This window comes from Enhydra lutris, unplaced genomic scaffold, assembly GCF_002288905.1.
Source record: "Enhydra lutris kenyoni isolate GAN:26980312 unplaced genomic scaffold, ASM228890v2 scaffoldscaffold1, whole genome shotgun sequence".
NCBI classification, from domain to species: Eukaryota; Metazoa; Chordata; class Mammalia; order Carnivora; family Mustelidae; genus Enhydra; species Enhydra lutris.
Window position 1 is genome coordinate 39615036 of NW_019154085.1, and position 18131 is coordinate 39633166.

Below are 18131 nucleotides of genomic sequence, written 5' to 3' on the forward strand. Positions count from 1 at the left end.
CTGAGGTTGTTGGAGGACTTAGAAAAAATACAAGGTCCACCCACTGGATTGGTAGTTTCCTCTCCAGGCTCACTCACAGTACCAAAGCCCCCACGGTCCACAAATTCTACTGAGTCACTGCCAATTCCAGAATCCACGCTCTCCATGGCATGCCTCAGAGGGCCTGACCAATGTGCTCCTGGCCCCTCTCCAGAACTTCTTCAGGATACCTGATATTCTCAGACCTCCTACAAGCAGGATAAGGCACAGCAGAATTCCAACAAGCCTTTCATTTCATCTTACCAGCCATTTCACCAAAACTTGTAGCCAGGATACCTGAAACCAACTTATCAAGCACTTTAGGAGGGGTGGCGGGGTGGACCTGGAGTGGCCAAGCTGGCTTTGCCATGCTCCACCTTCACTACAGTCCAGGAGAAACACTCTAGGAAGTACAAGTCTGGCACCAGAGTTTAGGACTTTTAATTTGTCCCAAAGTTGCTGAAGCAAAAACCATGATAAAACATTCTGCTTTCCTTTACACCCCCCAACGCAAAAAACAAAACAAAACTATTTGTAGGAAAAAAATGGTTTTGTACATGGGAAGAAACAATATAAATTCAAAACTTACAGATAAGGATTAGCTCTATCACTCATCTCTTTAAAAAGTTTATATGAATATCCAGTCAAAACCAACAGGGTATCTCCCTTGAAATGTTATCTATACGAATTTCCAAGTAGACCACAGGACTGTACTGTCTTGGAATGTCCTCAGAAGGCTCTGTCATTGATCAGGTAACAGAGTAAAAACCCCAGAGTCCTTTTCTTTCAAACAGAAGAGGGAAAAACAAAGGGATGGAAGAAACTATTCAAACTTCGTCTTCTTTCCTTGTGGCTTGTGATCTCCCCCTCCTCCTCTGCCTCCTCGGAAGCCTCCTCGCCCTATAGGAAGGCAAGACATCATTAAAGAGTAAGTTCAAAGCTGCCAGGAACCCTCCCCTCCCCAGAGTGACCAGTGAGAACCTGGAGATTGAGACAATGGACCCTGGGCTCTGGGCACATTCTTTAGTGCATGTGCCACAGTGTCCAGTACATACAAAACCAAGCCCCCCAGCCTCCTTACCTCCAAAGCCTCCCCGGCCTCTGCCACCAAATCCACCTCGGCCTCCTCTGCCACCACCTCGGCCTCCAAAGCCACCTCGGCCTCCACCGCGGCCTCCAAAGCCACCTTCACCCTTAGGCTTGGCCCAGTCCAAAGTAACTTTGTTTCCATCAATTTCACCATCTTCCATGGCCTCCTTGGCAGCTTTGGCATCTTCCTCACTGTTGAAGTCTACAAAACCAAACCTAAAAGGCCAAATGAAATTGCCCATTATAGAAGACATACTGAACAAGTGCCCAGATTAACCTCACATGCTGGACACTGATCCCATAGGAAACAGATGTGATCAACGGAGAAAGACCCCAGTAATAGGAGCTACCCCAGAAGGTTGAAACTGGTTTTACTGTTTGAACCTCAGAAATGTCTCACAAAACAGCAAAATATACCTCTGAGAAGACAGAAGGTAAAATAATGCTAACTGTGAATTGTCTCTTCTTCTCGTGCGAATCCATAAACTGCCACCAATCGACAGAAAGGAGCTCAATGAGAAGATCTGCCAGATGGGAGGTCTCCACTTAGCAAACGCTGAACATTCCCTGCTCAGCTTACCCTTTGGAGGACCCAGTCTCCCGGTCGGTGACTATCCTTGCCCGAACAGAGCCATCAAACGACTCCTTTAATGTTTCTTCTGTGGTATCCTCAGACAGACCTTTGACAAACAAAGTTTTGGACGGCTCTACGGAAGAAAAATTGTACATTTTACCTAAAGCCACAATTCACAATAACCAGATGCTGGCTTTCAGTATGTCCAGTATGAGACTACTGGCCAAGAATGCTCATCTTAGCAGATGCAAGCGCTTCACTTAAAGGCTATTTGAAAAAAAAAGCAGGTAAAAGCAACTTAGTAAACTCATGAATTAAAACAAAAGACATACATCAAGCACCATCTTAAACTTACACTCATCACCAGACCAGTTGAGATCCTGTCTCAGATCCTTTATGGAAAGCAGAAGCAATGGAAACCAGACAGAGAGCTCCCTAAGCAGGAAGCTTTTTACAATGATCACACAGGACAGTAACCAGGGGCAGATGTGTTGCTTGGAGAAGACAGCTGGATCAGAACTTGACTATCTAGAGGAATTTTCTTGAGATTTCATCAATTATTTTCTCAGATAATCAATCATCATATCCAGTATCCTTCACTCAGCAACAAGAGATAAACAAAAATGTTCATCTCTAAATTGGACCCCAAAAAACCCCCAGAAAACAAAACACCCCAATACAGCAACACACCGAGGAGTGCTGACCCACAACACCATACCCTATTAAATATAACTCACGGCTTCTGGCATTGGGTGATCCTCTGGGTCCTTGCAACTCCAGTCTGATTGCTCTGCCCTCAATTTCCCTTTTATTACAGGAATTTAAAGCTTCTTTAGCATCTTCAAATGAAGCAAATTCTATAAATGCATACCTGAGGACAAACAAACAATACTTAGAGCAAGTCACCAAGCACATGGCTCCTATGCTGTCATCTACCACCACCAAGCCTTTTACCTTAAAGTGATTCTTTTTTTTTTTTTTTAAGGATTTTATTTATTTATTTGACAGAGAGAAATCACAAGTAGGCAGAGAGGCAGGCAGAGAGAGAGGAGGAAGCAGGCTCCCTGCTGAGCAGAAAGCCCGATGTGGGGCCCGAACCCAGGACCCGGGATCATGACCTGAGCCGAAGGCAGCGGCCTAACCCACTGAGCCACCCAGGCGCCCCACCTTAAAGTGATTTTTTTTTTTTTTTTAAAGATTTTATTTATTTATTTGACAGAGAGAGATCACAAGTAGACAGTGGCAGGCAGAGAGAGAGAGGGAAGCAGGCTCCCCGCCGAGCAGAGAGCCCGATGCGGGACTCGATCCCAGGACCCTGAGATCATGACCTGAGCCGAAGGCAGCGGCTTAACCCACTGAGCCACCCAGGCGCCCCACCTTAAAGTGATTCTTAAATGATGGTCTTTATACAAATCTGTGGAGCTAAGACGATTCCGCTTCCGATAATAGCCAGGAAAAACAGTAATTTTACCCCCCTTTTTAGAGCTATGCAAGACATTCTTAGAACACATTAATGGGTAACCTAAAAATACTAGTTATTTTACCCTTTAGATTTGCCATTTTGGTTCTGGGGCACTTTAATAAAAGTTGCCTTCTCAAATACTTCCTGAAGGGTTTCTTCTGTTGCATTGTAAGAAAGGTTGCTTAAAACCAGTGTTTTTGATTCACCTACAAAACAAAACAAAACAAAACCAACAAAAAATGAAGACTCTGAAGCAATGGTCACCAAGTTTAGTTACAGCTACAATACCTTCCTTAAGAACTTCCACACCTAGGAAGAGTTAGCATACCAACAGCAACACAGGTGGACTTCTACCTATTACTCAGACTGAGCACTAGTCATGCACTGTTTCAGTCTTGTTACCTAGAGACATAAAAGCTACTTGTCTACATCTTCCTAGATTCTAATTTATCAATGCACACTAAGCTAAAGTAAAAAGCATACACACGAAGGAAGCTAATCTATATTCTAATGCAAAATGACTTCGTACAACTCTCACTCAAGACACTGAGTTATTACAAATAGAGGCATAACTTGATGTTTTTCTACATCTGATTAGTTAACTTAAAGTACAAAGATTTCAACCCATTAATCCCAGAATCCTATAAATTCTTACCACTCCAAGTGCTATTCTTTCCACCTCTGTAGTCTTGACTTTGACCCTTCTCTCCAGTGTAGTACAGAGAAATAGACCGCCCATCTATCTCTGTTCCCTGCTTTTCTTCCAAGGTTTTTTCTGCATCAGCTTCTGTCTTAAATTCAATGTAAGCAATCCTGCAACAATGGGGGGGGGGAGATACCACAAAGAACTCGTTTTTAAAAACCGTATTTTTTTTAAAAAGAAGACTATTTATTTGACAGCGAGCGTGCAAACACAAGCAGAGGGAGTGAGAAGAAGCAGGCTTCCCAACACAGGGCTCGATCCCAGGACCTTAGGACCACCACCCAAGCTGATAGCAGACACCCAATGACTGAGCCACCCAGGTGTCCCTAAAAACCGTTTTTTTTTTTTAAGGTTTTATGAGTACAATTAAAGCATTCTTTGTTTCAAACTGAAATGTTCTCGTTTTCTGCCATGTTCTACTTTTCAATGAAAACTTTCCTCCCATACTACAAAAGGCTGCCAAGTATACCCAGAAAATTTATTCACGGTAACTCCACCTCACTGCATAACTATTATTATTTATAAAACTAAGCACACTGCACAGTACTTTATACATGAGCTCGCCTTTTAAAATCACGGTACGGGTTAAGTATATTATCTCCACTGTACAGATAGGAAACAGAGGCACTGATTAAAGGTTAATTTGCCAAAAATCACACACCTGAGAAAGTGAGGTCAAAATTACGAAACCAGGGAAATCCAATTATTTTAATAAAACTCAACATTCCACAGACACAAAACATACCCTTTGCTCTTTCCATCCTTGCTGACTAATCTGATCTCCACAGCATCTTCAAATACTTCTTTTAATTCATCCTGAGTAACTTTGTAAGGCAGATTTTTAGCCAGAAGTGTTCTTGCATCTCGATCTAGATAAAAAAGACAAAACTGGAAACGTATGGCCTCAAAGACATTCCCTTAACCCACAAACATCAGCTAATGGAAAAGTTCTGTACAACACGTAACCTGAGGTACAGCACACACGGCACTCTGCCAGTACGGAGACGCAGCAGTGGCAAAAATGAAATGCTGTCGTAATTCAAGCAAACCATACACGGAATACTTAGAACACAGTTTAACTAAAACAGGTGCTCAGTATTTTCTGAATTAAAAAATTATGAACATTTTAAAACAAGACAAGTGAACAGAGAAAAGGTAAAGAATACAGAAAGAGTAATTGGGAGACATAATCTAGTTCCAGTGAGGAAAAGAACCGTCTATATTAACCAATTCTTTTTTTATCGACGTCTATGCTTGCTTGCCTGCGATTTGAGAATTTTTATCACCAGCAAGCAGTGGGTTTTAACTCTTGAACTGAGTCCTCACATTGTAAGGAAACCAAGGGAAGAAAGCTGAACTACTTAGTCTGGCCACTTACCTCCCGACCAGATACATACCCATTAAAAAGTTAGGAGAGAGCACTATCACGATGACCTGAAGCCTTACATACCTTTCTTACTGTCTTTTCCCTTTGGTTTTTCTAGTTTAATTTCATTGCCAAAGACTTTCAAACCAGTGAGCTCCAAAGCTTTTTCCAGGTCTTCAGCAGATTCAAAATCCACATAGCCAAACTTCCTTTAAGGTGGTAAGATGAAAAAAGTATGAGTGGGGGAAAACCCCATTAAAAAACACAAACTACAGAACACATAGTGGAGAGCAGGAACACTAATTTGAGGCGGCAAACAAGTAAAAAAGCACCTACAGTTCAAGTGTGAATATGGGGAAGGGATGTGAGTTCACCTTTGACATCATAGTAACCATACTGCTCATAACAACTGATATTAAGTGTCAAAAGAACCTGTTTTAAGCACTAAGAAAATCCTATCTAAAAACAATAACAATTATAGCTCTTCAAATCCACTACCCATTTTTTTTCTTTTTTAAAGATTTGACAGAAGGCAAGCACACATGCACAAGCATGGGGTAAAGAGGCAAGAGGAAGCAGCTGACTCTCCACTGAGCAGGGAGCCCAATTCGGGACTGGATCCCAGGACCCTGGGATCATGACCAAAGGCAGACGCTTAACTGACTAAGCCACTCAGGTGCCCCAATTCCAGTATTTTTAGATTATTCTAGAAACATAAGCATCAACTTATTCAGAATTTAGTGCATTACAAAATTTAAAGGAGATTTTGAAAACTTCGATTTGGGATTTTGTATTTTGATAATCTAGTAACTTAATTCATTAGTGTCTAATACTTAAAAGATTTGCAAACCCAGAAGCAATGTGGAGAACTCCCTCATACTCACCTAGACACACCAATTCTGACATCCACAACAGCAAGATCATTTTTAGCAAAAAGGTCACTGATGCCTGTTTTTAATTCAGGAGCAGATTTGCTGAAGTTCAGGTTTCCAACAAAAAGATTGAATGATGTAGTTGGTTCTGTAGCTATACAAAATATAAACTCAAAATTAGTCTATTCTATCTGCAAAGTATGGCAAGAACTTAAACTTCCACTATGCCATTTCTACACAGAGCACATCAGATATCACAGTATCACATCAAGTTTCAGTATTAAGTCCCTTTGTTGTTCATCACTTGTGCTATTAGGCGTCCTAACCCTCCCTAATCTCCATTCCCCAGTTACCTTCTACTTTCTGCTTCTTGGCTTCAGGAGCTGCTTTCTGTTTGGCCATTTCCTTCTTTCGTTTTCCAGGTGCTTCTTTAACAGGCTCTGGACAAGATTTCAAACAATCTGGTTATCAGTCAGTAGCCACACATAATGAAGTGCCTCCCTTTTTTTGGATAAAGTAACCTCTGTGCCCAACGTGTGGCTCCAACTCATGACTCCACGGTCAAGAGCTGCAAGACTACCAACTGAGCCAGCCAGATGCCCCTGAAGTTGTCTCCTTCAAATAAAAATTTTAGGGTGTACTTCAGAATCTAACTTGAATACCTTCCTCTTCTTCCTCCTCCTCCTCCTCATCTTCCTCCTCCTCCTCCTCCTCATCTTCCTCATCCTCCTCCTCATCATCTTCATCCTCATCATCATCCTCTTCATCTTCGTCCTCAGCTGTGCTCTTGGCCTTCACAGGAACAGCTTTTGCAGGAGCTTTCTTCCCTTTGGCTGGTGTAGTCTCCATAGCTTCTTCTTCAGAGTCTGAAAGTGATGCAACTTAGTAAAAAACTCAAGAGAATTCTACCAAAACATTCTAAGTTCTAAGAAAATCTAAAGGAGGGGCGCCTCGGTGGCTCAGTGGGTTGTATCTCTGCCTTCAGCCCAGGTCATGATCTCAGGGTCCTGGGATAGAGCCCCGCATCGGGCTCTCTGCTCAGCGGGGAGCCTGCTTCCCCTTCTCTCTCTGCCTTCTGCTCTGCCTACTTGTGATCTCTCTCCCTCTGTCAAATAAATAAAATCTTAAAAAAAAAAAAAAGAAAAAGAAAAGAAAATCTAAAGGAAATGTAATTCTATTAATACCACTGTGCTTAACAAATTATGGAAGGAAATTAACAGATTGGTTGGAAGCAAAATCTGCCATTATGAAAAATACTCACAAAATGTGCCATTTTAAGCATTTTCTCAGGGGCAGGCAACCATTTTGGGTAACTTAAGTCTAGTGTACCACTAACACCCCAGAAACCCCTGGAATGGCTTTCATCTAACTCCAGCTTGTCATGGAATACACAGCATTACTGCCAAAACCTCACCCCAATCTATCTTACAAAAGTAGCCCAAAAACTAATGAAAAAACTCCTTACCATCTTCATCCTCATCTTCATCATCCTCCTCATCGTCTTCATCTTCTTCCTCCTCATCATCATCCTCATCATCGGAGGCAGGGGCAGCAGCAGCTGCTTTCATCACCGCTGGCTCAAATTCATCCTCATCTTCCTCGTCCTCCTCATCTTCCTCATCCTCCTCTTCACTGTCATCATCTTCTTCCTCATCACTGTCTTCCTTCTTAGCATTCTTACCGTTCTTTGCTCCCTTGGCTGGGGTGGCTGCTCCTTTCTTACCAGGGGTTGCTACCAATGCCTTGCCTGGTGTGGCTCCCTTCTTGCCAGGTGTTGCTACTGCTTTGGCAGGTGCAACGGTCTTTTTGGCTGGTGTAGCCGCTGCCTTTTTGCCAGGGGTAACAACTGCTTTCTTGGCTGGTGTGGCAACTGTGACTTTTTTTGTTGGGGAAACCATCACCTTCTTTGCTGGAGTGGTGGTAGCCTTCTTGCCTTTTTTCTGAGGAATGATAACCTGAAGAATAAATAAAACCAAACATAAGGCTGTTTCCAAACCCAGAAAGACGGCCTTGGTTTCATGAATGAGTAGTAACTTCTGGAACTGGTTCTGGCTCCACACCACATGCACTGGATATATGTTAGCATGTTAAAATTACAGGGCCATGACATGGGTCCTTCCATGTGCCTGAAATCACAGCCTTCATCTTCAAGTGAAATACTCAACCATAAGGAACGCCTCTTAACAGTTAAAATATCTCATACAGGGACGCCTGGGTGGCTCAGTTGGTTAGGCGGCTGCCTTCGGCTCGGGTCGTGGTCCCGGCGTCCTGGGATCGGGTCCCACATCGGGCTCCTTGCTCATCAGGGAGCCTGCTTCTCCCTCTGCCTCTGCCTGCCATTCTGTCTGCCTGTGCTTGCTCTCTCTCCCTCTCTCTCTCTCTGACAAATAAATAAATAAAATCTTTAAAAAAAAAAAAATCTCATACATTATAACCCCATCTTTAAAGCAGCACAGCCTAACATGGACCTGACAACAGACTGCTTGCATCCCACCTGCCACTGTATGACAGCCTTAACTTTTTTCCTCCTCTGTAAAGGGTAACAGCACCAACCTCACATATTGTTAGAAATTATGAGTTGACAGATGTAATTTAAAGTCTTCCAAATAAAAAGCTCTACTTGTTAAGTGCTACTAAATCATTTAGAGGTCCTACAGTGGGCAGTGGTATGAAGTTCACTGGAGGCTCACTCTTAAAACCAGAAAATGAGTATCAAATATACTGGACAGTTAGCCCTTACAAAACTAATAGAAAGAGTGAGCATCTTAAGCTTAATAAAAATCATTTATCTACATCTAATTGTACTACACCTAAGTTATACCTTTTACTCACTGCCAGTTTTACTGGGTAATGTATTATCAGTAAAACCTTGATTAAACTCTACACAAGAAATCTGAGCACAAATATACTAGTTAGTTGTCTTCACAGCTGACAAAGCAGTAGCCAGGAATGGTAACAGGTTAACACAGAGAGGTAGCAACCCTCAACCCACACCAAGAGGTATAGTAACCAGTTATCAAACTCAGGCAATGGAATAGAGACTAAATCCCACTTGGAGGCTGGGAAAATAATTACAACAACTCTTATTATTATTCTGGTAAAGCTAACCTCAAACCTGAATACAAGGCACAGCAATGCCACTCACTTAACAGTTAACAGTCCAGGCTCTTTACTCATCTAGTATGTTAGGTTAACAGAGTCAAACTAAATGTCACAACTCGACACAACATTAACACGAAGCCCTCCACAGTGCTCATGAAAAGGAGACTCCCAATCTTTTCTCTCAAATTCAAATACTTACCTCTATTAACAGGTCAATGAAGAGCTTGGGAAACAATCATCTCAGCAGACCATGGATGAATGAATGTAATCTTATTTTTGTCACAATTTTCAGACATCCAATACGCCCTGTTTTAACTCCATTTCATAGTGAAACACAAATTTGCATTAAGTCACATACAATTACCTCTTCTCCACTGCTTTCATCATCTTCATCTTCTGACATTTCCTCATCTTCACTGTCTTCTTCTACCTCTTTTGGGGGAGGAGCCATTTTCTTGGGGTCACTTTGATTTTTACCAGCCTAAAAGAGACATTTAGCACATTACAGGTACATCTCAGATCATTCATATTTTTGCCATCGTTCTGCAGAGTGAAAAGCAGTCACCTCCCTTTCTTAAAACCCTGTCTTTTCCACTGCCAGATATAAAAATTAACACGAAAACCCATTACTGAGGTCAATGTTAAAATAGAAAACTGTCAACCCCAACCCCATTATTCCTGTCAGGTTTTACAAAAACCCAAAGATGAAAAAGCAGCTACAACAAATTGTTGTAGCTCTCCTCCTGCCTTCGTTAAGCACAACCGTTTTTAAAACTATACTTGCAAAATCGACCATGACCTCATGCATTAATCTAATTGACTACTACTGGCCAATTTTAACGGCTAACAATCCATAGCCCTTCACGGGGGGCGGGGGGTGGGGGAGAGAACTACACCTGAAAAAAAGCCTCTGGTAAATTCTGGCACCACGTCCCAAACTATCGCCTGAATCCAAATTCGGGGGAGGATCTTTTAGACAACTTAAAAAAAAAAAATCAGACCTCAACCTTACTACCTTCGGTCCTCCCCTCAAGTTCTTCCCCATGGTTAACAACCCCGCCCCTTCCAGGCCCGGCGGAGCCACGTGGGGATAGCTCGCAGGTCACCATGTGCGCGCTGCACCGCACAGAAAGCACGAGCAAGAGCCTCCTTCTGCAGCCCACCTCGTGTCGGCTCGACTGGCCCGGGCCGACATCCCGTGGGCCGCAGAGCCTCCATCTAAAGCAATCCCACCGCTTCCCACCTCACCACAAGGTCCCCTCCGCAGACGCCGGGACACACGCGGCACGGCCCACGTGGCGGGCCGCGCACTGGGGCACGTGCGTCAGGAGGCGGGGCCCCGCTTGGCCCGTCGCAGGAGTTCGGCATCATCCCTCCATCCAGGGGCCCAGCGCCCCCTCCCCACTCAGTCTCGAAGTCTTTCCGCGCCGCAGCAACCACCCGCGGAACCTGCCGAAGCGCTTCACCTCGCCACCGAAGAGCCAAAAGCCGCGAGACCTCCCCACTAATCGCGCGAGATTTCCCGCAGCATGGCGCCCTCGAACGCGCCTGGGACGGCGCGCAGGCCCTCCTCCTCGCGGCGCCGCGCGCGCGCTCCTCAGAAAGCAGGCCTCGACGTCCATGCTTGCGCAAGCCGTCTTCTTACCTTTGCGAGCTTCACCATGATGGCCGCTTATGCCGGCAGAGTGTGTGGCGGGCGAGTGGCGCAGAGGAGCCTAGAGGAACCCAAGCGACGTCGATGGCGGCCGCTGGTACAGAAGATCCCGGAGCACGTACGCTTGGCTGCTAGCTACAGCTCGAGACTGAGGCGAAAGACTGAGCCTGCCCAGTAATCGCCTCTGGAAAGGCGACGACGGCGCCCTCGTGACTCCGTCTCGGCCAATCAGAGGTTGCGTCCATCCCCTGGACCAATCGGGAGCCTCTACCCCAGAACGGCGCGGGGCGGGACGCAGGCGGGAGAGGGCGGGCCGAGGAGGGCCGGGGAGTGGGGAGGGGATTCGGCGGCGGCGCCCTGGGGGCGGGACTCGCTTTGTGCAAGGCCGGCGCCGATTGGGTAGTGGGCGCGCGGTTCCTATAGTGCCCCTCCGCGGCCTGCTCTCCCGGCGTCTGCGCGGTGGGACGGAAGATTTTGGCGCCGCTTATTCCTGAGCCCCGGGCGGCTGGCAAGGGGGTGGTTTCGGGTTCCCGAATGCGTCGAGGTCCTGTCGACTGAGGAGGCCTTGGAGATGCTGCGCGGCTCCGGCCCGCTTTCCACAGTGAGCCGTCCGGCGGCCGTGGAGAGAGCCCTTCGTCCCCCGTTTCCCCGCTGTTGAGACCGAGACCTCCGGAAACTCGGGGACCGCAAAGGTTCACAGAGCCCTCGTCGGAGGCCCACGTCAGCCCCGCCCGCCAACGAACCAGGGACCAGAAATTCCCCGTCTGCAGGTGGCTCTCTCCCGGGCCACGTGTCCAAAGCTGCCTCCGGAGAGCCGCGGATGTCTGAGCTGGTGCACAAATAGCATATTTAATGTCAAGTAACCTCACGCGTTAGGTATTTCTCCCAATGAGGAGCCGGCCCAGAGAGAGAACTTTCTGGTGATCGCCAGGTGGCCTAACTGGGGTGGAGAGAGGAACCTGACCAAGCACAGAGCCAACCCTTTGACCACTCACAAGTTCCCTTTTTGTTATTTGAAACTAAAGCATACATTAAAATGTGACTGAATTCAGTATCACCAAATGGTGATAGGAGGACCGATAGGAATCAGTCAAAAGAACCAAAGGAAAAGTTCCCTCAATGCGGAGGCACAGAGGGTTCTTTGCGTTGTGCTTCTGCCGATTACTTTGGTGGGTCACTGTGGGCAAACTTCACTCGTGCCAAATTTAACGCAGAGCACTACCTGTAGTATAGAGCCTGCCTAGGACATATCCTGGGCATCCGGTACCTAAAATGTTTCTACAAAACCATGCCTGATACCTTCGGCTATGACAGTATTTCCATAATTGAACTGCTGTTCAGAATCACCTCTGGAGATTCTAATTAAAGAGGTTTGGGCTGGGGACCAGGATTTTGTATTTTAACAAGGGCCCATGGGGATTCTTGTGAGCAATCAAGTTATTTTGCAATTCTTAACTAGCATACTCCTGGGACTTGAGTGTGTAGGAAATCCACAGCTACTCATGGGGGTTCTGATCAGGGAGGAGGCTGGGGCCAGTACTGGGGTCAGCACCCTGCTTTCTGACCCGTGGAGATCCCCGGAGGAAGTTAATTTTCTGAACTCTGAGATGGGGACCAGGAGACACTTCTTGGGTTATGGGGGACAGAAAGAACAGCATGGGCCAAGGCACGGTGAGATAAGACCCTGGTGGCTTTTTTTGGTTTTTTGTTTCTGTTTTGTTCTTAAAGATTTTACTTATTTGACAGAGGGAGAGAGAACATGGGGCAGGGGGCAAGGAGAGAGGGAGAAGCAGGCTCCCTGCTAAGTAGGGAACCTAATGAGCAACTTGATCCCAGGACCCCTGGATCATGACCTGAGCAGAAAGCAGATGCTTAACGGGTAGAGCCACCCCCGGCACCCAAAGACTCTGGTATTTTCAAGCAGTTTGGCTCAGAGTAAGATTAGGGTACTCATAGGAAGAGGCTGGAGAGAGAAGCAGTAAGGCATGATTCAGTGAAAATATTCTGGAAACATTGGCATGGCTGGCTCCTTGTTCAGATCTGTTTATATCAACCTCCTAAGAGGTTTTCCCTGATCCTCTTATGAAAAGTGCCACCCAGGGACTCACTATCACATCACCCTAACTGAGTCATCTGCAGGTACATATTACTGCCTGGCATGTTTCTTGACTGTTTATTGTTTGTTTGCCCCCTCTGTAGCCATGAGAACATAGGTTTTGTTCTCTGCTATATTCCTGGCACCTAAAGCATCGGCAGACACAAGTAAAGGTGAAAATTACTTATTGAATGAATGAATGAATGAAAATGGTTTAGGTAAAAGAAGTAGTTGGGAGATCCAGTATTGTTTAATGTTCAAGTCCCTTGCTTTGGAGTCAGTCTGGGATAGAAAAGTAGTAATGCTTAACATTTCTTTACTATGTTCCAAGCAGTATTCTAGTTTCTTTACATATTGATTCATTTACAAGAAGGTTACCTCTGGGGGCGCCTGGGTGGCTCAGTGGGTTAAGCCGCTGCCTTCGGCTCAGGTCATGATCCCAGGTCCTGGGTTCGAGCCCCGCATCGGGCTTTCTGCTCAGCAGGGAGCCTGCTTCCTCCTCTCTCTCTGCCTGCCTCTCTGCCTACTTGTGATTTCTCTCTGTCAAATAAATAAATAAAATCTTTGAAAAAAGAAAAAAAAAAAAAAAAGAAGGTTACCTCTGTGTTACAGAACTAGGGCACAGAGAGGTAAATCAACTTGTCCAGGGTCACACAGCTAGTAAGTAGAGGAGCTAGGACCCTAGTCTGTCATTCCAGGCTCTTCATCTATAAAATGGGGATCATAATAGTACCAACCTCTTGGGTCATTATGGTATTAAGTAAGATGCTGCATGTTATTTTTTGAGGGCACATAATAAGCCCTAAGCCCTGAATTAATTTTTTTGAAGATTTATTTATTGGGGCACCTGGGTGGCTCAGTCAGTTAAGTGTCTGCCTTTGGCTCAGGTCATGATCTCAGGGTCCCTGTTCAGCTCAGTGGGGAGCCAGACTCTCCCTCTCCCCCGACCCCTCCCACCCCCAGATCATGCTGTCTCACTCTATCTCTTTCTCTGTCTCTCAAAAAAATAAATAACATCTTTTAAAAAATTAAAAAATACTGGGGTGCCTGGGTGGCTCAGTGGATTAAAGCCTCTGTCTTCAGCTCAGGTCATGATCCCAGGGTCCTGCATCGAGCCCCACATCAGGCTCTCTGCTCGGCAGGGAACCTGCTTCCTTCTCTCTCTCTGCCTGTCTCTCTGCCTACTTGTGATCTCTGTCTGTCAAATAAATAAATAAAATCTTTAAAAAAAAATTAAAAAATACTTATTTTTTAGAGTACACAGGCAAATGGGGGGAGGGGTGGAGGGAGAGAGAGAATCTCAAGGAGACTCCCCACTGAGTGGGAAGCCCAATGTGGGGCTCAATCCCATGACCCTGAGATTATGACCTGAGCTGAAATAAGAGTCGGACGCTCAACTGACCGAGCCACCCAGGTCTCCCAGCCCTCAATTAATTTTTAGCCATTGTTACTATTGACAGACTTGGTGACTTGGATAAAGAGGGAGAAAGGATAACTTACTTCCATTATCTGCTGAGTGTGTATGTAAGTGGAGTGACGCTAGGAGGGATGCAGGTCTTGGGAGGCGCTAATGAGTTCCGTGTTGGACATGCTGAGTGCATGAGAGATACCCATTGCTTCGGGCAACTGGTCCTGCAGAGATGGTCACACAGCCACAGGCTGTATGTGGACGGCCCAGAATAGCCAGAGTGAGGAGAGGAAGCAGCCCAGGCCTGGTGGGAGACATCTAGAAGTTGAAGAAGGTTCAGAGGCAAAAGCAGAGCCAGGGAGGGGAGTTTAATTTTTTATTTTTTTTAAGATTTTATTTATTTATTTGAGAGACAGAGCACAAGCGAGGGGTAGGAGCAGAGGGAAAGGGATAAGCAGACTCCCTGCTAAGGCAGAGCTCCATCCCAGGACCCTGAGATCATGACCTGAGTCAAAGTCAAACATTTAACTGACTGAGCCACCCAGGTGCCCCAGAGAGGGTAGTTTCAGAAGCCAAGAAAAGAGAGGGTTTCAAGAAAAAGGGAAGAAAGAACAGTGTTCACTGACATAAGAAGGTCAAATGAGGTGAGGTCCCAGAGGGTTTTCTAGATTTGGTATTGAGAAATAAGGGAGATGCTGTCATGGCTTGTTTTCTTGTGCTGGGGTAGAAGTCACTCTCACCATGGATGGAGAGCAGTGGTGCTAAGTACAGGGTCCCCTTGGAGAAAGCACCCTTGGGAGAGGGAATGTTCCCTCTACTGATGCTGTCCAAGGAGGAAGATGAACTTTGGGTTAGCCTGTGGAGAAGGAGCCAGTAGAGAGAGAGTTGGAAGGTCAGAAAGAAAACAAGAGGACAGATTAAGTGAGGAAGGATTCTTTTATAGAGGTCCAGACCAATTTGAGACTAAAGGTAAGAGTACCTGTGTAGTTCCCAGTAAGTCTATCCCAGAATGTGGGCTGGGGGGTGGGAGTAGCAAGGCTGACCTGTCAGTCTGGCACAGTAAGTGTCTCCCAAGTGCCCAGACAGTTCCTGGTGCATGAAAGGTGCTAAATAAACATCCACTCGTTGCACAGAGTGTGGACGTCAGAATCATAGTAGCTCCTGTCTGTTGGGATAATGGGAGGTTGTCTTCCGAAGGAAAAGGACAGAGTAGGATGGGAGTTTAATGAGCACAGAATGGTAGGGGAAAAGGAGGGGACACTCTTAAATGCCCAAGGATTGAATTTAAAGGCATGCAAAGGTTGGGGTGCCTGGCTGGCTCAGTTGGTGGAGCATGAAACTCTTGATATCAGGGTTGTGAGTTTGAGTCCCATGTTGGGTTTAGAGATTGCTTTAAAAAAAATCTTAAAAAAAAAAAAAAAAAAGGTATCCAAGAGAATGCAAATTGTTGTGGCAGTTATGGAAAATGATATACGGGTTTCTGAAGAAATTAAAAAACAGGGGCACCTGTGTGGTTCAGTGGTTTGAAGCCTCTGCCTTCGGCTCAGGTCATGGTCCCAGGGTCCGGGCTCTCTGCTCAGCGGGGAGCCTGCTTCCTCCTCGCTTTCTCTGCCTGCCTCTCCACCTACTTGTGATCTCTCTCTCTCTGTCAAATAAATAAATAAAATCTTTAAAAAAAAAGAAATTAAAAAATAGAGCTACCATAGGATCCAGCAATCCACTTCTGGGTATATTTCCAGGAAATGAAAACAGGATCTTAAAAAGATATCTGCATCCCCATGTTCATTGAAGCATTATTCACCATAGCCAAGATATGGAAACAACCTAATTGTCCAGCAATGGATGAATGGATAAAGAAGATGTGATACACACACACACACACAACTGGAATATTATTCAGCCAAAAGAAAGAAAGACATCCTGTCATTTGGGATGACATGGATGGACCCAGAGGTTATTATGCAAAGTGAAATAAATAAGACAAAAACAAATACTGCATGTTGTCCCTTATATGTGGAATTCAAAGAAAAGAAAAAAAATCTTTAACTCCTAGGGGTGCCTGGGTGGCTCAGTCGTTAAGCATCTTCCTTTGGCTCAGAACATGATCCCAGGGTCCTGGAATTGAGTCCCGCATTGGGCTCCTTGCTCAGTGGGGAGCCTGCTTCTCTCACTGCCTCTGCCTGCCACTTGCACTGCCTGCTTGTGCTCTCTCTCTCTGACAAATAAATAAATAAATAAAATCTTTAAAAAAAAAATACCGTATTGTAGAATTGAAATTTGCTAAGAGTAGAACTTCAGCATTCTCACCAAAACAGAAGAGATAAGTGTCTGAGGTGATGGATGTGTCAATTAACTAACCGGGGGAAACCCTTCAGTGTCTACGTGTATAAAATCACCATGACACATCCACTTTAAATATCCAACAATTTTAAATGCCAATTATACTTCAAACTTGAAATTTAAAAGACAAATGTAGAGCATCTAAAAATAAATAAAAGTAAAATGCCAGATGAAATAAATTGCTTGTAGCCAAAACAGGAAAGAGCAGACGATGCCTTTGAACAAGATGACGTCCTTCAGGGTGGACCTCCCTTGCAAGGTCCAAATGCACTAGACCTTGGAGGAGGGGAATCTAGTGTGAATTTGCCCTAGCATCTAATGGGGGGAAACGGGAGGTTCTACATCTCCACTCAGTGCCCTTCTGCCTCTGTGTTTCTCATCTATGAAACGAAGGCAGGAATTATTTTTCCCTTTGCCAAGGATATGGCTGAGTATTGAGAGTAAAGCCAAGATGGCTCAGATCCACAATCTCAGGGGTTCTAAATCAGAGATTCTAGAAAGTAAACCGTAGGTGGCCTACCCAAATGCCCAGAAACTTAAGTAAGTCTCCCTCCAGTGTGGTTCTTTTGCCGCCAGGATTCCAGTGCTCTCCTCTATCCCTGTACAGGGATGACCACGACAGCAGGGTCTGTAACTAGGACCACAGGGTCTACGCAGAGTAGAGTGGCAGAAGCATAGGAATTTTGTTTCCAAATCCTGCTTTTTTTAAAATTTTCTAAAAATGACTTATTGGTTGTATTGCAAAGCACACACATGGTATAAAGTACAAATAGTTCAAAAACGGACACAGTCAATGGTCTCCTCCCTCCCTGTCCCCTGGCCACCGTGTCCCAGGATAGTGCCAGCAGCAGTCTTTCGTGTATACTTCCAGATTCAGGCACCGTGTTGGCAAATAGATATGTGCATATTTATTATATTGAACACAAATGCTATTTACATACTGTACACTCATAGGAATATGCCCTTCTTTTTTTTCAACTAGATTTATCTCGGAACTCCACACCAACGCATGCAAAGCTGCCTCATCCTTTTTAATAGTTACAGAGCGTTGCTCATGTGGAAGGATCTTTTATTTGACTATTTGTCCTCACTTCTGGGCATTGGGGTTTGTTTGCTATGTGTTGCTTCTCCAAACTGCCAGAGTCAATAAACTTTTTACACACTTTATTTTGCACATATCTAATTATACCTGTAGAATACTTAAATGGAGAACAGTGGGGTCAAAGGGTATGGTCTTTCACATCTCCATCAATGCTCTCCCAAGTGTGGCCTTTGGTTGGGGTTTCCCGTGGCAGCTCCAGCCAAGGGTGATCCCCCCTGCCCTGGGTGCTGGTGCTCTCTGCTGCCATCAGAGCTCCAGGCTGAGGCTGCAATGTACATCTCCGCAGAGGAGGAGCGGTGGGGGAGGTGTGTGAGGTCACCACATCCGCTGGGGTATCGCTCTCATT

General features: G+C 45.3%; 1 protein-coding gene across 3 annotated transcripts; it reads right to left on the reverse strand.

The window, feature by feature from the left end:
* Positions 1-435: 435 nt before the first annotated feature.
* On the reverse strand, positions 436-11116 carry LOC111143054 (nucleolin). Of its 3 annotated transcripts, XM_022496514.1 has the most exons (15): positions 10832-11116; positions 9551-9667; positions 7980-8039; positions 7550-7601; positions 6747-6950; positions 6438-6524; positions 6097-6238; positions 5297-5421; positions 4592-4715; positions 3799-3956; positions 3226-3349; positions 2419-2552; positions 1688-1814; positions 1100-1323; positions 436-918 (listed from the first exon to the last, which is right to left on the reverse strand). In XM_022496514.1, the coding sequence occupies exons 1-15, from the start codon at positions 10847-10849 to the stop codon at positions 842-844; spliced, it is 1773 nt and encodes a 590-aa protein (XP_022352222.1). In that variant the 5' UTR covers positions 10850-11116; the 3' UTR covers positions 436-841. The 3 variants fall into 3 exon arrangements, with proteins under 3 accessions (XP_022352222.1, XP_022352213.1, XP_022352206.1); XM_022496505.1 differs by having other exon boundaries at positions 7550-8039; positions 10832-11040; XM_022496498.1 differs by lacking the exon at positions 10832-11116 and adding an exon at positions 10435-10569 and having other exon boundaries at positions 7550-8039.
* Positions 11117-18131: the final 7015 nt, after the last annotated feature.